The following is a 22,904-nucleotide window of genomic DNA, read 5'->3' as shown; positions in this document are numbered from 1 at the left end:
GAGAGAGAGAGAGAGAGAGAGAGAGAGAGAGAGAGAGAGAGAGAGAGAGAGAGAGAGAGAGAGAGGGACAGAGACAAACAGACAGACAGAGAGATACAGAGAGAGACAGAGTAGTTGCAAAAGTTTAAAAAATAATAATATATGTCATGGATCGGTAGCTCGATTATCTGATAAGCAGTGCTCCATAATTTCTATAAATAACATTCGCAGAGCGCCATCTTGTCATGCGTCAATGTATTTCGTTGGACGAGAACTCATCTTAAATACAGGATCTGTGTATACACTAAACATGCCCGATGTATAATTAGCTATTTTATCTGTCCACATCGCCTAGTTCATTACCTAGCGCTGTTAGCAGTTAGGTGGGCAATTTATAGAATTTTATCGATTCTTCCAATCTGATGCCTCCCCGTGACGCTTGTACTAATACTTGCTGAGTTTGTCACTCCATAGATCAGACTGGAGCTAACTAACTGATGCTATACTGATAGGAACAGTCTAGTAATGCTCCTTAGTGGATTCAAATGGGTGATGCAAATGTCTGTGAACATCAAGAATATGGCGTGTTCTTTATGATCGAAAGTTTGTTAAATATGCTACGAAAAGAAACTAATTTTTTTTTATTTAGCGGAATCTCAGCGCATTTTAAACTACGTCTATTCTGTGTATAACAAATAGTGAATTCGACACTTGTTCAAGAGATAGTGAATTCGACACTTGTTGGAGAGATAGTTAATTCGACACTTGTTGAAGAGATAGTTAATTCGACACGTTTTTCAGAGAGAGAGAGAGAGAGAGAGAGAGAGAGAGAGAGAGAGACAGAGAGACAGACAGACAGAGAGAGACAGACAGACAGAGACACAGAGACAGAGAGAGGAAGCTCACTGCTGCCACACAGCCTATTCCTGAGGGAAAAAAGATATTTTATATATACTTTTACATAGAGAGGACAGAATGAATGAATGTTTAACTACACCAGCACGAAAAATACATAGGCTATTGGTAGAGAGAACAGTACACAATGCAGCCTTTGAAGTACCAATCGTGAAGGCAATCGGTTGGAACGGTAAACAAAACGTGTCTATAGACGGTGATCGATGCTATGACCATCACACCACAGGTGTACAATCTACAATAATTGAACAACAACTCGCTAATGAAAGCAAATGGATGGGACAACTATTATTTGTGATAATCAAGAATATTGTTGAGAAAATCGTTTATTACGGCGTGTATTTTATAATTAGAAGTATGTAATTATGATTACCAAGCCTTTGAAATATCCGTTATGATAAAGGCGCAAAACACAAAGGTTATATTGTCGCTATTCAAACCTACTATACAACATTGGACTGTCCACGATCACCATATCAAGGCCAACCGGGACATCCATTATGAATTAGGGGAGAAAGTGCAAATTGCCATACCACACAATTAGCACAAGATTCGATTATTGAATTCCGTAGACTACATGCTAATAACTTTTATTTTTATTCCAGCGCTTGGGTGATCGGTGGCTCTCCACGGAGACGAGGCCATGAAAGGCAAAGCTAGGTAATTGAAAAAGCGTTAGCGTGTGTATCCATCCGGAAGGCTGTTTTCGAACACGACGATCCCCGGGAGTCTAGCTAGTGATGGTAGTTGTGAGGCAGTATGCCTGTTCCAGAGATGAACTGGAAACACTTGTTGGCTCTCCTGCTCGTTACCTTAGCCTATGTGGTTTTGGGTGGCGTCGTCTTCAGTCACATTGAGCTCGATAATGAGAACAGAATCAAAACGGCTTTGCGCGACGGGCTTCGCACTTTTCTTGGTGAGTAATAACCGTTAGGAATCGTTAATGATATTGTTAATAATCACAGCGTTCTAACGTTTTATAGGTGGTTGATTTTTAGAATCGTTGCTTATGTGTAGGAGTGTAAGCGGTAAGTAGATGAAAGGAACATCTTGCTTTGTTGTGTGTATTAAAATCTCTAATATTAATATCCAAGGTATGCTATTTTTATTTTGCGTAAAACGCATTTTCAACTACTATTTTGAGGTATATGAATTTATCAATATTGATCGGCAAGAAGCTGTAATAAATGAAACTATTTTACACTGCCTAATAGCTAGCTATGGTTATTGGTCTTTTTTAAAACTCCAACAGCTGTACACCATTCTGAAACAATCTTTGAGGTTTTACACAATTAACACGTTTGGCAACTAATGACTACCTCCACTCCTTTTCAATACGATGGTTCGTGCACGTTATACTATGGGTGGTCTTGGTATCGAGTGGTAGTTTCAAACAGACTAGTTCATGCACGTTATACTATGGGTGGTCTTGGTATCGAGTGGTGTTTCAAACAGACTAGTTCATGCACGTTATACTATGGGTGGCTTTGGTATCGAGTGGTAGTTTCAAACAGACTAGTTCATGCACGTTATACTATGGGTGGCCTTGGTATCGAGTGGTAGTTTCAAACAGACTAGTTCATGCACGTTATACTATGGGTGGTCTTGGTATCGAATGGTAGTTTCAAACAGACTAGTTCGTAATAAGCGAATCACATTGATGTACTTACCTTGTATGACACCAATAGCAGATATCAATTTTTGTGTTGGGGTATTGTTAAACATTAATTAATTAATTCATTCATTCATTCATTCATTCATCCATTCGTAGTTAGCGTGAACTTTACGCTAAACCGGAATTATGGTGTATCAGAAACAAAATTCAACGTTTGGACGTGTATCATGTATTTGTATGCTTGTAGTGACAAATCATTAAAGGAAGTATCCATTGTAAGATGTTTCCAACGAGCCATTTTCGTTACTAAATTAGTAGTAGGGGGGCCTGTCTGGGGTCATGACCTACATTCCCGTGATCACGTGACCTTGGTAGGAGACAATGGCCTTTGTGTAGGAGACAATGGGCTTCGTACAGGTGTCTGACCTTGGTAGGAAACAATGGCTTTTGTGTAGGAAACAATGGCCTTTGTCTAGGAGTGTGCAGGTGTCTGACCTGGGTAGGAAACAATGGCCTTTGTGTAGGAGACAATGGGCTTCGTACAGGTGTCTGACCTTGGTAGGAAACAATGGTTTTTGTGTAGGAAACAATGGCCTTTGTATAGGGGGGTGCAGGTGTCTGGTCTCGGTAGGAAACAATGGCTTTTGTGTAGGAGACAATGGCACAATGGCCTTTGTGTAGGAAACAATGGTCTTTGTGTAGGAGACAATGACCTGGGTACAGGTGTGCGATCATGGTGTATTCAATTCAATGTATTGCATATTACCAAACAAACTGGTGTCAGCAAACAAATAAAAGCAAAGAAACAACAACAATTAATAATAACAATATGTACAGGCCAGGTGTAAGTCTGACGTTGGTTTTGGCTTCATTGTATAACGTCTACTGTGTTGTTGTATTTTTGTATTCACAGTGGACATAGACGTGAATGTTTTGTCACAGTGTTTTATTCTAGACACCCAAAATAATAGCCGTTAAAAGATTTCTCGTGGGGAAGGACTGTAACTGTTTGCTGACTGTTTGGTTTAAAGTGAGGCTTTCATGTCGCCAGACAAAATGCGTGTGTGATGATTTTCATTCATTTGTATTTCTTTAGCACATTGTCGACGTTTTCTTTGTTGCCGTCATTCAGCCATTCATTCAGCCATTCATTAATTCGCTTTATAATAGAGGAGTACTTTATCAGACCTCTTCATCAGCCCTCATACAAAGGCATTTTATTACGCCTCTCCGAGTGTTTATGAAACCAGGTGAACTGCAAAAGACATACCGACGCGTGCCCGTCTTAAGTAGCAGAATAAATTTGTTATGGTTTGCACACTGACCGTCAAAGTTTGTTTGTGTTTAGCGACATCACTAGAGGACATTGATTTATGAATCATCGGTTATTGGATGAAAAACATAATTTTGACAGTTTTAGAGAGGAAACCCGCTACATTTTTTCCATGAGTAGCAAGTGATCTTTTATATACACAATCTAATACCCCTTATGGGGCCAGTATTTCATAATTAAATACAAACTTTTGTGTGTGTGTGCGTGCGTGCGTGCGTGCGTGTGTGTGTGTGTGTGTGTGTGTGTGTGTGAAACACTCCCAGCCCATTGCTATGGAGAAAGAACGCGTGACTGCAACACAGCTTTTTTTAGTTATGTCCTGAGTCCATGAGTGTGTCTCTGGACGTGTCCCTATGGTAGTGACACTGGTAAAGGGTAATATGTTGGTAACGATGGTTTTTTGGGAGCTCGCACGATGAGATTTGTGCCTGGGAGGAGGGGCACTGGTCATACGTATCACACACATTCAAACATTCCTGTACCATATCTTTATGCGTCATAAGGTATATATGTAAAATAGTTTTGGAAAACTCGTCATTTGAGGTAGAACCTTCAGAGGAGCAACATGTCAGACCAGTACAAGTTATATGTACCCGACGTGGATAAGTGGACCCGTTTCTATAAACTGCAGGCAGAAGGTAAACTTCAACCTCATTTTCCAGTGCAACGTGGTGGAAAAAGTCAGATGATGTACAGTGTAGATCGATGTTTAGAACTGTATGACCCTACATGGAAAAAAGAAAAAGAGGAACAGAACAAGCCTCCGACACCCAAAGTCGTCATGGTGTCCCCAACACAACAGGTGGTAGAGCAAGCCAAGGCCGATCTGAAACGGAAACAACAACAACAACAACAAAGTGGTACGGGCTGGAAAGCCCCGAAACTGCAGAAGCATTTCTAAATAAACTATAAAAGGAACTATGTGGGTCAGATATGGTCATTTCATTTAGAGTCGTCATGCAGAGCACATGTTCAGAATGTGGTTTCACATTCTCTCGGAGAGACGCCATGTTAAGACATTTTCAACAAAAACATGCTAAAGGTCTACCACCACCACCACCACCACCACCACCACAGCAGCCACCACCACCACCACCACCACCACCACAGCAGCCACCACCACCACCACCACCACCACCACAGCAGCAGCCACCACCACCACCACCACAGCAGCCACCACCACCACCACCACAGCAGCCGCCACTACCACCACCACCACCACCACAGCAGCCACCACCACCACCACAGCAGCCACCACCACCACCACCACAGCAGCCGCCACCACCACCACCACCACAGCAGCAGCATCCCCTAAGATTGCTACATCCCTTCACCATGATCGTGTCGGGACCCACGTCGTGTGGAAAGACATTTTTGTTGTACAAACTGCTAAGGGATGGTAAAATCCAGCCGCCTCCTCAGCGCATCATCTGGCTTTACAAACGATGGCAACCTCTCTATGATACGATCAAAATGGTTGCTCGAGTGAAATTTGTTCAAGGCATACCCGGGAATTTGGAAAAGGATCATTATTTGGATCCCAGAGTCAGAAATCTCATCGTGTTGGACGACCTGATGTCTACAGCTGGAAAAGATTCTCGTATCACCGACCTGTTCACAGAAGGAAGTCATCACAGAAACCTCTCTGTGATTGCCATCAACCAGAACCTCTATAACAGCAAAGACCCGACACAGAGAAGAAACTGTCATTACCTGGCACTGTTCAACAACCCCATCGACAAGCAGCAAGTCCTAACCTTGGCACGGCAGATGTATCCGGAAAATACTGGTCATTTCATGCAACGGTTTGAGGAAGCTACCCACAGACCCTACGGACATCTCTTGGTGGACTTGAAACCGACCACGCCCGAACATTGGCGCCTTCGACCTAATGGTTTAGAGACGGGGCCGTCCGAATGGTATAAAAGCACGAGCGTAACGGCGAATGTCTCAGAAGAGTTTCAACCACCGTCGGAGAAAGAGCTCTACGTGCAAATCATGCAAAGAAACGCATTCAAGAGAAAACTACCAGGCATACCCGCCTACGAAAGTGACGACGACGAAGAAGAAGATGAGGTAGAGCCCTATCTGAAAAAGGTCAAGAGGATGCAGTCTTGCGATACGTGCGGTCTGGTCTTTAAAGACGGGAGTGACTTGCAGCGACACGTGAAAACGTGCGAGGAGGGAAATGAAGAGCCGTCGTCCGATCTGGAAAACGAAGGCGTACGTCTGATGATCGAGCGTGAATTCGACATCAATCGTGACTATTTCGAAAGCAAGAGGAAACGCTACGAAGAAAAAAACATGTCCCAAGATGCCATCGAAAGAAACATGAAGACACTGCAATGGAAGTTATTTAAAGACACGTACTCTCGCTTTCTGACGTATATGCATTACTTTGACAAAGGCCCCAACACGAGAAAAATTCTACAGTTTGTGAATCCAGACAGAGATCTCAGACCTCAGATTCGTTCTAAATTAAATCAGTATCGTTCATGGATTGGCGAATATTTGGACGAACAAGACGACGACGATACCGACGATGAGGAGGACGACGAAGATGAACAGAAATGAACACTCATATTATTCACGTGTCACCCTTAAGGCCTCTCGATGTAACCCAATGTGTGTCCATTGCATGTGTAGTTGAAAAACCAAACCATTGCGTTTTTTTGTGTTTTTTACTCTATGACTAGATTTGTGATTTAATATTTCTGCCGCTACTTTATAGTATCAAGAGTTGTGTGTACAGGACAGCACATACCACGGCCTTTGATATACCAGACATAATACACTGGTTGTCTATAAAGGCTTGTAGTCTTGGGAAATACTCGTGTCTAAAATGTAGTTAAAAGAGCATAGGTTAGGTTGGAGCGTTGAGTTGCAGTCACGCGTTCTTTCTTCATAGGAATGGGCTGTAGTGTTTCACACACACACACACACACACACGCACGCACGCACACACACACACACACACACACTCAACACACACAATACACACCACACATACACACGCACGCACGCACGCACACACACACACACAAAAGTTTGTATTTAATTATGAAATACTGGCCCCATAAGGGGTATGAGATTGTGTATATAAAAGATCACTTGCTACTCATGGAAAAAATGTAACGGGTTTCCTCTCTAAAACTGTCAAAATTATGTTTTTCATCCAATAACCGATGATTCATAAATCAATGTCCTCTAGTGATGTCGCTAAACACAAACAAACTTTGACGGTCAGTGTGCAAACCATAACAAATTTATTCTGCTACTTAAGACGGGCACGCGTCGGTATGTCTTTTGCAGTTCACCTGGTTTCATAAACACTCGGAGAGGCGTAATAAAATGCCTTTGTATGAGGGCTGATGAAGAGGTCTGATAAAGTACTCCTCTATTATAAAGCGAATTAATGAATGGCTGAATGAATGGCTGAATGACGGCAACAAAGAAAACGTCGACAATGTGCTAAAGAAATACAAATGAATGAAAATCATCACACACGCATTTTGTCTGGCGACATGAAAGCCTCACTTTAAACCAAACAGTCAGCAAACAGTTACAGTCCTTCCCCACGAGAAATCTTTTAACGGCTATTATTTTGGGTGTCTAGAATAAAACACTGTGACAAAACATTCACGTCTATGTCCACTGTGAATACAAAAATACAACAACACAGTAGACGTTATACAATGAAGCCAAAACCAACGTCAGACTTACACCTGGCCTGTACATATTGTTATTATTAATTGTTGTTGTTTCTTTGCTTTTATTTGTTTGCTGACACCAGTTTGTTTGGTAATATGCAATACATTGAATTGAATACACCATGATCGCACACCTGTACCCAGGTCATTGTCTCCTACACAAAGACCATTGTTTCCTACACAAAGGCCATTGTGCCATTGTCTCCTACACAAAAGCCATTGTTTCCTACCGAGACCAGACACCTGCACCCCCCTATACAAAGGCCATTGTTTCCTACACAAAAGCCATTGTTTCCTACCAAGGTCAGACACCTGTACGAAGCCCATTGTCTCCTACACAAAGGCCATTGTTTCCTACCCAGGTCAGACACCTGCACACTCCTAGACAAAGGCCATTGTTTCCTACACAAAAGCCATTGTTTCCTACCAAGGTCAGACACCTGTACGAAGCCCATTGTCTCCTACACAAAGGCCATTGTCTCCTACCAAGGTCACGTGATCACGGGAAAGTAGGTCATGACCCCAGACAGGCCCCCCTACTACTTAAATTTATTACATATTAAATCTATTTTCCTTTTAAGAATATCAGTGTGTGTATAAACAAGATGTTTGTTGGCGTCTTCATCTTCGTTGTAACCCAAACTGGTTTTTACCTCCCAATAATTTTATACGTACGAAAACAAACCCCGGACTTCTGCAATTCTGCAAACATCAGCATAAGACCGCAAATACGCTGGTATTCTAATCAAAAACATGTATTTAATATGTAACTTTAATTTGTTTTAAATACTCTTTCAATCGGAAATATCTTATAATGGTACCAAACTCGGGGAAGTTCTTTTAATGATGTGTTACAACAAACAAACAAATGCATGATAACCGTGCAAACTTTGCTTTTTAGGGAAAAACAAATTTAAAGTGCTAATACAGTTTCCAGGTTTTCATTCAAAGGAGTTTTATAAAAAAAAATATGTAATAAGAAAAAAAATCAGAACATCAGTTACAACAAAAAACCTCAACATCAACAACAAACAATAACAACAAAACCCAACCAACCAACCAACCAAACCAAATCAAACTGTTTGGTTAAGTTTGATTAAGGCTTTAATTTATTTAATTGCTTACTGGTTTTGGTTACCCTAACTGTCATAATATGAAGCTTGAGATAAAAGTAGATAAAACCATTTATTCGGTTGAATAATTTGCAATAGCGATCGATAAGCACGACAGCTAGTATCAGCATGGCCTGGACTATAAACGATGTTTCTAACCACGTATATGTGTGAATTGAGGTATAAATCAAACAGGTGTTACCGGTGAACAGTTGGGCACATCACACTATCACTGCAAGCAAATGAAACACTACCGTATTCACCAGAATACTTTGTGTTAAGGCGGATACAGCGTATTTAGAAAGGGAGTGCACATAATTGGTGCCACACATATGTTTATAACATGGCCACACATATGTATATAACGTAATGCATAGCCATTGCACTAATATCAACTTGTCAACAAACGTTTAAAGCATTTAAAAAATAAAAATAAAATAAAAATAAAACCAATGCAAAAAAACAAAACAAAACAAAAACATCAACCCCACACAAAGCCCACCTTAAAAACGTGTCAATTTGTGCCCCTTCACCCAGTCTAAATCAACCAATGTTTGTATTTTCTGATCATACACTAATAGCAACAAATGTTTAAATAATTTTAAAAGTAAAAGTAAAATAAAAACTAAAACTAAAACAATGCAAAAAAAGAAAACAAAACACAAACACTAACACCTCGACAAAAACTGGGTTAGTTTGAGCCCCATCATCTAATCTAAATCAACCAGTGTTTGTATTTTCTGATCAAGACCAGATTATTTTTCTGTATTTCACACACCTTGCCTGTTGGTCATTAAGATGGATTATTGGTAGCTTTTTATCGTTTACTGTATATGCTGTCCTCCTATATTCATGGAATCAGCCACTATTTTGCCAAATGCGCGTCCGACTCTGCAGATAACTGTTTTGTCGTTCAGATTTTACATATTATTTTTAATGTGTTTTTTATGGTCTGTTGTTAGCAAACCATAGCTGTGTGTCACTGAATGACATCAACAACCTGTTTCTCCTCGTCGGCGACGACGTCAAACTGGCGCGTATCAGCGTGTACAACAAGACAACCATATCGATGTGGGATGTGGCTGGCGCCTCTGTGTTCGCGGTCACTGTCGTTACGACAATAGGTAGGTTTAGTCACTGTCGTTACGACAATAGGTATGTCTGACTAGTATTTGAAACATACCTGTCTCATAAAAAAGTAATAATAATAATAAAAAAGCCACAATAATTCGTTATGTATTTTCATTCTATGTGGAATATGGCAACGAATCCACAATTTATATTTAAATCAAGGATTTATACTTGCAGCCAAGTATGTTAACGAGCACAATTCTTAATTGTTGCATAAATAAATAAATAAATAAATAAATAAAATAAAATAAAATAAATAAATAAAATATTCAAATGTTCTAAGAACATAACAGATCACACTTTTTTTTTAATAATAATAATAATAAATAATAATAATAAATAAATAAATAATTAAAAATAATAATAATAATAATAATAAAATAAAATAAAATAATAAAATAAAATAATAATAAAACATTTTTTTAAATGTGTCGAGTGCATCGTTAAAGAAAACACTTCTCTTTCTTTGGAAAAAACCCCAACAACAACAGAAAAAAAACATTTGGTCGTTTGCTCATATATAATAATAATAATGTTTTTCTTAACTGGTAATTGCTCTTGTATGTCGGATATCTGTCTATGTAATAAAATGTGCTCTTACCTAACGATTATACATGCAATAAGTAATATAAGTAATAACTGTACATATAACCTAATATGTCGGCATATTTCCGCACCTTCACTCAAAATATTTGGTATAGAGTAATATTTATAATGGTTTATTGCATAAGAAATGAAATTATTTTAGATTCTAAAAAAACCATAACATATTTTAACAAATATGGAAAACTTTTGAAAGTAAGCCATTTCCGCCAATCGCCTTGTTTGTATTTGTGTTTGAGTGAATAGAGATTCACTGCATTGTATTTTAGTTAAGATGACCATGTCACATGGCTAGCCTGTGTACTCTGACAGTAAGAGAGCAAGACGGACATTCGCTAACATTACGTAATGAGAACGTCATAACTGTCCAAATGACCGTCTTGCTCTCTTACGGTCAAAGAACTCGAGCGAATTGATGGCAAAAGTAACGTTTTATATATATTTATCATATAATATCTTACATTTTCAGTGAATCAAAGTATGTGATATTTTTCAGATCACATACTTTAAGAATTTGATAACTTTGCAAATAGATGTAAATTAGTCGAGGTCTCGGCACTAGGTTTATTGACATTTAAGCAAACGTACTTGGGTGACACTCCATGATTGACGTATGCATTCATAATCATCAAATAAAAACATTTCAATGGCAATTTGACACTGAAAGCTGTCCAGCGTTCAGAAAACAAAAAACGTCAGCCATAACTTTATTTTGATGTAAGGACATCCAAAACGACGTCATTCGAGTTTGACGTCATTTCCATTAAAAAACACCGCCCACATATTCTTACGTCATTTGAATATCTAGTAATGGCGGACTGGAATTAAAGTTGCGTGTACAGTTTACAAAAACACGTTGTATCAAGCTTGAGCTTATATGATTGTGACGGAACATGCTCTTATTTTTTTTTCGCCTGTGGCGATGTTAATTGTTTCAGAGAGCTGTGTGCACTTGGTTACATAATACCTCCGCGCGACCGTACCCCCCTAATACACACTTAGACCAGGTTTGGAGGCCATGTGGCCAGTAGTTACGTAATACCTACGATAGTGCGGTTTTACGACCGTGATTTTGGCGAACTAGGCGACAGTAAGTCTGGCCATCTAAGGAAAAATACCGTCTCTGGGGGTTGGGGCAAATTCACATGATAGGTGAGGTGCCGCGTTGTGCCCCCAGGCGATATTCGCTGTCTCTCAGATTTTTGAATATATAGATAGGATTTTAGAGATATTGAGGAGAAACATATTGGAAGGCTTCCAGGGAACGTTAGTCCGTTTGGACTGGTAAATATATATTTCTGCTCTGTTGTATAACCTTGATGTGATTGATGTGACTTTAAATATTTTAATACTGTATTATACCAATATTATTTAGACAGTGTTTCCGGTAACTGATGAAGTAAATTGTAGGCTTCACTGTTCTAGAAATATAAAGCTTAGCCGGTCATCCTAGAGGACCTAGGTAAACTGTATGTTATTGTCTTTATTGTGATAGGTACCAGTATTAATTCTGTATTACAAGGTTACTGAATGAGTAGTTGAGGGTTAATTAAAAATTAACCAGTTAGGAATAGAGTTGTAATTCCTTTATTAATTAAGTTCCCCTGGAAGCGTTTCTCAATGATCACACGTGTGGGTGTTGTGTCACGGTGAAGTGATTAGAATATTGTGTAAACTAGACACCTAGAGATTAACTAATTAAGTGATCAGTTCTGGGTTGTTATTAATATTAATACAGATTCCAAAGTGTATTGTATTTTTGTTGTGTTTTCTAGTGAACTAAACGTGCTATAATAAAACATATTTATATAAGATCTTATCTCTGATATACCTAGAGCCGAGCTACTCGGGTATACACTGCCCGACACAGAGAGATCTAATAGATATACAGTTAGAAGAGATATTTGGATAATCATGTTTTATTCAGTTACGGGTATTATAGGATCCCCGTGACAATGATAAAGAGATTATTACCATCGTGTATTTCGGTATCGTCAATATCATATATTAGGAATAAAAATGAGAGAGAGAGAGAGAGAGAGAGAGAGAGAGAGAGAGAGAGAGAGAAAGAGAGAGCGACAGAAAGAGAGACAGACAGACAGACAGACAGATAGACAGGTGTAATTCTCTCTTTAAGAAATATATTTATTTTAACGCTATTCTGATAATTGAGAGTATTATTATTATTGTTGTTGTTGTTCTACTATTTTCAGGATATGGAAATCTTGCCCCCAGGACCTCCATCGGTCAGGCTGTATGTGTTGTGTATGCACTCTTTGGCATACCCCTTATGATGTTTTTACTGAAAGATATCGGCGAAAAGCTATTCTCTGTTGCTTACAAACTGTATCAGTTCCGGTACTTTAAAAATAAAGAAAATCAACAGAAAATATTCAATGGGATATTACTATGTTTGCTGAGCTTCACTATAATTATCGGACTTCCGGGCTATTTGTTTTCATATTTGGAGAACTGGACACTGGGACAGGCTTTCTACTACTGCTTTATAACGCTTACTACGATTGGTTTTGGTGACTTTATCGCCGCAGAGTGTAAGTATTGGCCAGCTTCTGTACAGTTTTTCAAGGACTGAAATTCGAACTGAAACAGAAACGTTTAATTTCAGTAGTGGAACCGAGACTTTTTGGAAAGGGGCGGAGGGCTCTTTAATATATTTATATAAGTATATATTTTGCATAAGGTGTTGTTTGATTGGTGTTTGTACTTAACATGAATCGCTCGCTTCGTGTATTGGACTTTATTTGTGGGTTCCTAGGTTATTGATTTGGATTGACTTGGGAATTGAATTCTGATAGATGACACGTCACTTGTTTTGGACATGTGAGTTCATTGACTTCAAACATGAGTTGACTTGCCAGTTTGTACCTTGCGAATAGGTCTCCTGTGTAGTACCCTACTGGATGTTTGAAAGGTAGAAACTAGTCAAGTGCCATACCTAGCCTAAAATAACTTGGGGTTCAGTAAAAAATGAATCGGGGCACTTTAACATTGCGTCTTTCTTAGATAGACAAAACGGCCACCTGTTTTGCATGTTCTTGGTGCATCTACCCCCCCCCCCCCCCCCCCCCCCCCCCCCGTTAACCACGGTCTAAACTATTTTGTTGAGTAATCTCTTATTCAGATCGGAATATATGTCATATAATATATGAAAAACCTGTCGCATTATCATCATTGTAAACATAAAAATAGTGAAAAGCCAGTGTGAGACATTGATAGTTCAAAATTATCATCATTTGTTAACCAATTGCAATATGCCAGGTATTCCAAATATAATAATTTGAGACAATGAATGTCAATTATAATACCAAATGCTTAGTGCATTTTGTAGATAATTTGTGTTTCCTGTTTGCAAAATCACAAGCGCTTATTCAAGTGGGTACTAGAAAAGGTTTGCACCCACCTCCGAATCACATTTTTCAGAATATAGTTTCAATGATTTTTTTTTTTATAATATACCATCGACGTCCCAAACTGCGTTCACCTAATGACAAAAACACGGAAATTATTTCTACATTTTTCAGTTACGATACATGAAACAAAATAAATTGCAATCAGTTACGTAAAAAATCAACAATGTGGACGTAAAACAAATCCATTGTAGTAAACAAAAGTAAAGCACCCTCCAGTTAACAGCAAAGAGTGCAACGTTTCTAACTGCGTTCAGGCGCATGCGTTTGCAAAAGTATTGTACCACGCATGTACAGTTCGTCATTTTCCATTTTTAAGGCCACTGTATAAACAAATATATGTTTCTGAAATATGTACACTGGGCGAAAACTTTGTTTCACTTTTTTTTTAAAGGATAAATTCAATTTGTCAAGCGTTCTGTCCGGTCCGCATTTTACCAATACCCATCGCTAAAAGTTCGTGTCAATACAAATGTTCACACCAGTACCTAGATAGTAAAATATCAATTTCCAAATTAATTGATTCGTAATTAACACAATTTATACACTCAAAATTATTTACAATTATTTACAAGTGGACCCGATATCTGTAATTTTAAGGAATAAACAAAAACGACTGTGTTAATGGTTTTAGGGGTTTGTAAAGTTTTGTATTTAGAGACTTACTTGTCTGAATTTTATTGTTAATGAAAATGTTCACGAACTGTGAAGAAAAAAGTCACAAATGAACGACAAGCAGACAACAACAAATCGATGTTGATTGCGCGAACCGTGCACGAGAAAACAAACTGAACGGAGTTAGAAGCATAACGCAGTTAGGGACGTTAACAATACATTACGCTGCATCATGGCTAATATTGATGATGATGATGATGATAATAAATAGTGAAAACGTGTACTATAAGGGAAGTCAGTAGTTGTAGTTCGCTACTATTATTTTACCATATAGCAGGACTGCCTCCATCGCTAAAAAAATATATCCCTGGTATTTCACATATAAAGGTCGCGATAAAGAACAGCTGGCCACGGGGAGTATTAAATTTATTTCTATTAATGTGTGGTGTTATGTATAATTTGCAGAATACATGGTGGATGTTTTTGTGTGGTTTGGTTTTTTTTTTAATATGCAAGTACAGCTAGATACAATCATGAATTTAAAAAAGGAAATTGTTTTGTTTATGTTTAATGGCGACGTCCCATCTTGCAGCTTACAACCCTAAAGCCCCCACTGGCACCGCGGGGCGATTCTACAGATGGTTCGTCTTCATCTGGATCATATTAGGCTTGTCGTTCCTGTCACTGGTCATCAGTCTCTTGTCTAAAGTGATGGTCAGTAAAGTCAGATCCATGGAGCAATACACCAGCGAAAAAATAGAGGTAAGAGGCTGAAACTTTGTGCCACAAAGTTTGTATATAATATACACTCAACAATACGTCTGAAAACGTTTCTCAAGAATGATATATCATCAAATGATATATAGCATTTTATGTTATATCTGTGGAAACGGTTTATACAAAATGCCATTGCTGTACTTGAAAAAGGTAGCATATGCAGCGTGAATGAAAATGGTTTCATCACCATACAGCTCGAGTTTTGTTTTGATCAACACTACTACTAGAGTTCATTGCTATCATCAATATTGTAATGTTTGCAATGATCTGCACCACGAGATTTCATTTATTTATTTGTGGCAGTTGTTTCAGTTATGTTTGTCTAAGACATCTAAGAGAAGATGAAATGTAGAAATCTTTTTATTTAAGGACTTCGTAAATAATGGGAAGAAACTAGCTTCACCCAATCAAGGGATCTTTTATAAGCATCGTTCCACAGACAGGATGGAACACACCACAGCCTTTGTTACATCATTTTTGAAGCACTGGGTGGAACGAGAAATAGTCCAGTGGGCTCACTGACGGGGATCAATCCTAGATCGACCGCGCATCAAGCTAGACTAGTGTCGCCCCTTTGCCAAAAAAAAAGGGTTAAAACGTATTAGTTACATTCGTAACTATAGCACTATTTTCTTCTGTTAGAGTCTAGAACGTGTTACAGGTATTTTGTTTGCCATCTTATTTTCCCTGGGATAACGTTATTACACATTCCATCTTTTTCATTAATTTTCAAAGCCGTACCTAAGGAGTAGTTGCTCCTCCGGAAAAAGTACGAAACATGCACGTTTTATTTTAAAAGGGCCATTTTTGTCTCGTTAAAAAAAAGTCCTTTATTACTGTGCCGTTTTTGTTGTGTGTTTTTTGTGTGTTTTTTTGGGTCGGTTTTGTTTTGGATTTTTGTTGTTGTTGTTGGGGTGTTTTGGTTATTACCCCTTCACTCGAATTATTTTACGTTAGGTGCGGCTCTGATTTCCCCATACATCTACATGTAAAACATTTCTCATGTCCGCTGATTTTCTTTTTCTAGAATGAGGTACACAAAATACAAGAAGAATTGACTAACGTCAAGAACAAATACATCGGGGATAGCAAGCGAATTTCATTTGAGAAAACGGAACCAGATGGCAGTGGTGTCGAAACAAAGAGTCAAGGTGCCACACTGATCAGCGTTTCAGTTACAAATAAACCCAGGGGAGTGGTGGACAACGATTCCGTCACTGCTGACAGCAGTGTTATCGAATTAGAAACATCGTTGACAGATTATCATTGTTGCATAATTAAAACTGAGTCAGGAAGTGTAACGGTAGGTGACTGCCCTTGGGAGATAGGGAAAACTTGTCCTAAACATGGATCTTTAGCGAATTCTCATTGTGACGCAGGGAAAACTGATACCGGAAGTGCATCTTTGGTAGATTCCCACTGTAAGATAGGAAAAACTAATTCCGGAAGTGTATCTTTGGCAGATACCCAATGTGATATGGGGAAAACAGATTTTAGAAGTGAACCTTTGACAGAGTCTTATTGTTGTGTTGGAAAAATTGATTGTGGAGGTGGATCTTTCATAGACTGTCATTGTGGTATTGGGAAGAAGGATTTCAGAAGCGCAGAATCAAGAGAACAATGTTCTTCCGCTCAGTTGCAGGAAATTACGAATACAAGTATTTCTGGAACGCGCGAAAAGTGTGATTATAAAAACGAATCAAGTTTGTCTGATTCGCGTAATAACAATAAACTTAACAGTGCTGGACAAAATCAAAGTACGAATTTGTGATGCTGTCTTCAGGAAATCCAGTATTTTAGAACACATAATAGCAACTCTGAAAGTATATGAACTACATACATTTATTTCATCGAAATGTGACAGTTTTATGTACAAATAATGAACAAAAACAAAAACCATATTTTATAACTATACATATATTTTCAAAAGAAAGAATTGTTTTAAAAGAAGAGAGTACTACATACAGATTACTGAGTGAGAGAACAAAATTCTGTTTGATCGAGAACTCTGTTTTAATATGGAATACTGCTTTAAGACAAGATAACACTCAATTCAAGTATATTTTTAGAATAGTACCATTCAACAGGATCCGTGACAAATTCTTTTGGAGCTTTGAAGATGGTTTCCATAACTCTAAGAAACGTAAAAATTATTATTTTGGGGGCAACCATTTGAAACTGGCACATGTCGGGGGGGGGGGGGGGGGGGGCAAAATGGGCGCCACCGATACTTAAACCACTTTACGGAAGCAACAAACTTCAAAATATCGATTTCAGGAATTTTCAGTATGCTGAATCAGATGTTAATGCTTATTTACTAATTAAGAGTCGATATCATACCTATTTTACATTTAAAAGTCGACTTGGTACCACAGTATTGTTGTTATTTTAGGCTTAGATTACCAATTGCAGCAGAAAGTTAGCCAATTCGACGGTTGCGTTGTTCTTTTTCCAACTCCCGACTTAGACGGGTGCGCTCAGACCAACAACTCGGCGTTCGTAGAAGTCGTAAGGGCGCTCGACTAGCAACTGGACAGTCGTAGAAGTCGTAAAAGCAGAAAATTGGCTAACTTTGTACTGGCAGTTAGTAGTATGAACCTAGCATAAATGTAATTAATAACGAGTTTCTTAGAACGCGTAGTGGACATATTATTTATTGAATTCTGTGTTTTTCCAGATGTAAGATTTTGAATATGATAACAGGTTTGTGCAATATAACCCAGGCATAAAAGTCGTTGAATATGAGACATTTGTTTTATTTTACCAATACGAGTATATTTGTAAAACTTTAAAAAATCCCATTAATTTGACCATTATAAATTAATAATGATCTGTTTACAATGATCGACATTTTCATCAGTATACACAGTTTACTTTTTGATACACTTTCACCTCCTAAAAGTGTACAGCAGAAATATTGACTGTAACTCAGCAATAAAATGAAATGATGTCCTATTCTATAATTGTCCATGAAATTCAATGTATGATTGTGATTAAATGATTTCACAGAATCTTTTGATATCGTAAAACGTGTTTCCATTCAGTCAAATTGGCAATCCATTATTTTATGAAGCTCATATACACAAGTGATTACAATATTTTTATTTTCAAAACTATACGCTTACATTTAACTCTCTCTCTCTCTCTCTCTCTCTCTCTCTCTCTCTCTCTCTCTCTCTCTCTCTCTCTCTCTCTCTCTCTCTCTCTCTCTCTCTCTCTCTCTTTTCTAACGCACGTGGAAATGTCGATAATTGTGAACTTACTGCAACACTTTCGATTTTGCCATCTTGATTATAGATAATTGATCTGGGATTTTGATGACAATTTTATGTTCTTTAATAAAAGAAAGACGAAAGTATTCATTTTCACCTAGGTTACCTCATTGTTCGATTTTGTTACGTTAAACAAATACTGACTAGTTCTGTAAGCGTGCTGAATGCCAGACATGTTTGGATCGAAAGCTATAGCAGGCTCTCTGTAATTACACCTTTTTTTATAAAGACATGAGAAATAACGATAATCCAATTGATGGCAATAATACAAGACTATCTTACACGTTTCAACAATCAATAAATAAAGAAACTGAAGAAATTCAGTCTACGTTCCTCTTTGTGTACACCGCTTTTTCGTTATTTTATAATGGCTTTCTCCAATACTCAAGAACCCATAAAAATTATATATACAGCTACCACCACCACCAACATCAACTCTTTTTTGAAGGAGCAAGGGATGTCCTAAATACGGTGATAAACTTGGCTAGATTTTCTATGGTTTTATGATTTTTTTTTGCAGAAAGGGTAGTAATCTAAGTTCTTCCCTGAAATGTATAAAACAAAACGTCATATGACCTTACTGATAAGCATAAAACAAAAGTCAAGTTGGAAGGGGTAGTCAATTTAGAGTGATAAATCAGAAATCAGAAATCTTTAAATTAAAAATATCAACTTAATGTCAGTATTGATCATATTTGGGTTTTTAAATATATTTCACTGTCCATTCGTAAATTTCGACGAAGATTTTTTAAATGTTTCAAAAACAACCCATTGCAATATTTACAACAGTATTGATTAAGGTCGTTACATGTCGAGTGTTATATCTTTTCCGTGACCTTTGTTTTTATACAACGTCTTTTACAGTCTTTTAAATAAATAAAATTGTTGTCGTTTCCTCGGCAACCACCAAAGGTAAATTTTTCGCATTTCCCTGAAGTTTGATTGTATGTATAACGTGGTAGAAATGCTTCACACGGTCCTACGGTTCCAGAAGGCAGCTCACATGCTGAAAATATATAAAATATATAAATTATAATAATATATCAATACACACACACACACACACACACACACACACACACACACACACACACACACTGTTCCTTAATGCTTCAAGTTTGAGGGACGAATTTAAAACAGACGAAAACATTAAAGGAAGGGACAATCAAGGCATTTGACCCGATATGCATATTCGATATATAATGCACATTATTGCTTAATATCAACAAGTATAATCGTATAGTTAATTAATAAAACGGTTAAATGTGACGGCTATTATATATAACGGGCGCGGCCATTTTGTACCATGCCAATGAATACGCCCTCTGGCGAGCTGGTGGTTACGTAATACCTAGCGTGTCACGTCAGGAATTAGACTTCGAAATGAAGAAACAAAACATACCTGATTTTTGCAGATGCATCGCAATATTCTGTAATAATAGTCATCCCAGTAAGCCAGCAACAATTATATATTACTTTTAGTATAAAATAAATCACCATTGTCAAAGTGTTGAAATAACTGTATTATGGTTTGTACATAAATTAACCCACGTACTGAACTAATAATCGAAGTGTTTTCTTAGTTCATTGGTCTTTTCTTTCCGTGGCCTGTACCTGTGGTTCCTGATTGGCAGGTGTATATTTAGACGTTCTCCAGACACTGTGTCTAGACACATTAAAAAGACGTGTCTCTTTTATTAAGATCACAGGGTAGTGTGTGTTAACCGCACGGACATCCCTCTAATCGTAATCGATCAGCCGTCTTGCTTTATTACTGTAAGTAATTCTGTAAAACCCTTGATTAAGTAGACTTTCCCATCTAAAATTACAAAACTGACCAATTATGTAGTCCCAAAGAAAAGAAAATTATCACTTGGGTATCGTGAGTGGTCGTTTTTGCTCGAACGTAGCATACCAATAGGCTTAATAATATGCATTTTTTTCTTTGGATTTTAAAAAAAGAAAGAAAAATACTATAACTCCATTTCGTTCTATTGATGCAAATTGAAATATATTTAGTTAAATAGTTTATTATACTATCAAGTCATTTATGTTTTACAAGTCAGGTTGATAAAAGCGAAGCGCCTTGTCGTAAATTAGAGCGTTTGTTTACACTGTGCATAGAGCAGATGGACGGACCTGACATCACTTCGCCCCAAGCTATACCATCGGACGTCACAAAAACGAAACAAAATGGCTGCCGCCAGTTAGCAGGAATAATCATGTTTTTTTATTAACTCTAAAATTACGCGTTTTTCATTTGTTAAAGTGTCAATATGTGTTGGTGGTCCGGGTATGCATCTTTCCAACACATAAATCTCTTGTTTGAGTTTACTCTACCTTTAATTTGATTTCCGGTTTAGACATGATTTCCGGTTGTGAAAAAAACAACATTATTCGAACTGTGGAGAAATGTGTTCTGTCATAGTGTGTGGTGTTATATCTTGTGGTGAAAAACTTTGTGTAAAGAAAATAAATCGTAAATTGAAACGTTTGCATTATTTTATATGGTCCCGCGAACCGGATGCAATTTGGATTAGAACCGGATGGTGAGAGTTTTGTGGATTGAACACGAGTTTGCGAAAATTCAAAAATGACTTCTAAATCGGAAAAATGGATTTGCAGAGACTTATGGAACGAAGGCGTGTTTCCAGAATGAGATATACTAAATTCGAGAAAACGGTACAGTGTCATTGTAATAAAACTGACTATTTAATAAAACATAAAGGGGAGAATGATGACATTGAATTATCAGTACTTTGTACGGTAATAGCGATGGACAAATTGAGTGACGTTTACAGTGAATTACAAGAAGTGCAAGTGCAAATAGAATATTATCCTGATTATTGTGATAGAAATGAGTCGATGGATTCACATGGCATTGTTAAAGAAGAAGAAGCCGAGATGGGTTACAGAGATGCGTATGTTTTCATTTCTGCTCGAGTACAGAAATTAGAAGCAAAATGGAAGAAAAGTAGTGGGTCAAAAAGTAGTGAGCATGAATCAGATAAAAGTTCATCAAAGTCAGCGAACAATTAAGTTTAAAGGAAGCTTTTAGATCCATCAATACAGGGATAACTAGTGAACAGTTAGAACATTTAATGAAGACAATTAAGTCGAAGAAACGATAAGTACAAATTCCTAAATTTAAAGGAGAACTTGAACTATTTGATCAGTGGAGAGAATTTATCGAATCGGAATTAGATAAGCCAGGTTACACAGACATTAAAAAGGCACATGTCGCTATGACTTTGTTAGGTGAGGCAAGGAGAGTAGTAGCTTCGTTGAAAGATCCGTCATTTGAGGAAATTATGAAGGTGCTTGATAACAGGTATGGCGATGTATTAGCTAAGGTACAACAGGCTATAATAGAGATAGAAAACGTTTCACATGTGGCAGGAATAAATGCGAAATCCCTTGTATTCTACACTCATAGCAGCATGGAATTATTTGTTAAAAAAGACAGATAATAACGAACATTTAGTGAACAGCAGCTGGGTACTTACTGCACTTGTAAGACCTAAGTTACCAAAAACACTCATTCGAAAATGGGATTTGGAAAGAATTCTAGAAGAAAATAATAATGTGAATGAAACTGGTGAATCTAAATTACCAATAAACTTTGACGAAATGTTGAAAAAGCTAGAGGAAGCTTTACAAGTAGCAAGACGAACCGACACAGACAGACGAGTAATGAAAACCAATAAACATGAACTTGATAAGGACTCTTAAAAAACCAAGTAGTTATGCTCTGAATATATTTCAGAACCAGAAAAAAAAAATTTTAAGGGACTTCAATCAAGACAGAAATATAGCACTAAATGTGTCTTTTGTGGTGAGTTGCATTTATCATACCAGTGTGGTGAAGTTGAAACACTGTCTGCAAATGAAAGACAAGAAAACGTTAAATGTGCTCGTGTTTGTTTTAACTGTTTAAGAAACAATCATTTTGTCAAAGACTGTAAAGCTACTGCGTGCAAAAAGTGTGGCAAAAAGCATCATACGTTGCTACATTTTGATCAAGACAACCGTGAATCTATGAAAAATGGTGAACACTTTTCTGATTCGTCATACATGTATGAAAAGGAAAGGGAAGAGACAATGGTGAAATCTAATACGAATCTTGTGAAGGCTAATCATAGGCAAAAAGAAGTGTTGATGCAAAGTGGTGTGGTGAAACTAGAGTCGAAGTCAGCTGTAGTGGAGGCAAGAGTGTTGTTCGATACAGGCAGTGAGGTTAGTTTTATAAGCACAAAAATGGCTAAGAAACTTGACTTAAAAGGACAGAAAATTCAAAGTGAATTTTCCTTTAGCTGGTGGACAAATCATGAATGTTGAAACAGAACGAGTGAAATTTCTGCTTACAAATGCGATTCCGAACTGGAAGGGAGAGGTATTCGAGATAGAGACTTTT

The 22,904-nt window shown here is 37.6% G+C and overlaps 2 protein-coding genes across 7 annotated transcripts in view; one reads left to right on the top strand and one right to left on the bottom strand.

Annotated features, from left to right (window-relative positions):
• Nucleotides 1-443: 443 nt before the first annotated feature.
• LOC121371522 (potassium channel subfamily K member 2-like) lies at nucleotides 444-18,834 on the top strand. 2 transcript variants are annotated; one of them, XM_041497469.1, is made up of 6 exons: nucleotides 444-1,066; nucleotides 1,500-1,810; nucleotides 9,627-9,788; nucleotides 12,612-12,950; nucleotides 15,034-15,203; nucleotides 16,246-18,834. In XM_041497469.1, the coding sequence occupies exons 2-6, from the start codon at nucleotides 1,654-1,656 to the stop codon at nucleotides 16,987-16,989; spliced, it is 1,572 nt and encodes a 523-aa protein (XP_041353403.1). In that variant the 5' UTR covers nucleotides 444-1,066; nucleotides 1,500-1,653; the 3' UTR covers nucleotides 16,990-18,834. The 2 variants fall into 2 exon arrangements, with proteins under 2 accessions (XP_041353403.1, XP_041353404.1); XM_041497470.1 differs by having other exon boundaries at nucleotides 444-1,120.
• Nucleotides 17,043-22,904, bottom strand: part of LOC121371523 — a 33,011-nt gene continuing 27,149 nt past the window's right edge. For all 5 annotated transcript variants that reach the window (XM_041497472.1, XM_041497473.1, XM_041497475.1 and 2 more), the window contains one exon: nucleotides 17,043-19,496. In XM_041497472.1, coding sequence (XP_041353406.1) covers nucleotides 19,309-19,496 — 188 coding nt within the window. In that variant the 3' untranslated portion in view covers nucleotides 17,043-19,308. The remainder of the gene's footprint in view (nucleotides 19,497-22,904) is intronic.

The sequence above is a fragment of the Gigantopelta aegis genome, chromosome 4 (genome assembly GCF_016097555.1).
Source record: "Gigantopelta aegis isolate Gae_Host chromosome 4, Gae_host_genome, whole genome shotgun sequence".
NCBI classification, from domain to species: Eukaryota; Metazoa; Mollusca; class Gastropoda; order Neomphalida; family Peltospiridae; genus Gigantopelta; species Gigantopelta aegis.
The sequence above is the reverse complement of the archived record's forward strand: the minus strand, read 5'-3'. Positions and strand labels throughout refer to the sequence as shown.

What these genes read in the sequence shown, in the direction of transcription:
- LOC121371522 (XM_041497469.1), top strand. Translation starts at nt 1,654, where the DNA reads ATGCCTGTTCCAGAGATGAACTGGAAACACTTGTTGGCTCTCCTGCTC. An exon ending in CGGGCTTCGCACTTTTCTTG is followed by an intron (nt 1,811 to 9,626) that starts GTGAGTAATAAC and finishes GTCTGTTGTTAG; the next exon opens with CAAACCATAGCTGTGTGTCA. An exon ending in TGACTTTATCGCCGCAGAGT is followed by an intron (nt 12,951 to 15,033) that starts GTAAGTATTGGC and finishes CCCATCTTGCAG; the next exon opens with CTTACAACCCTAAAGCCCCC.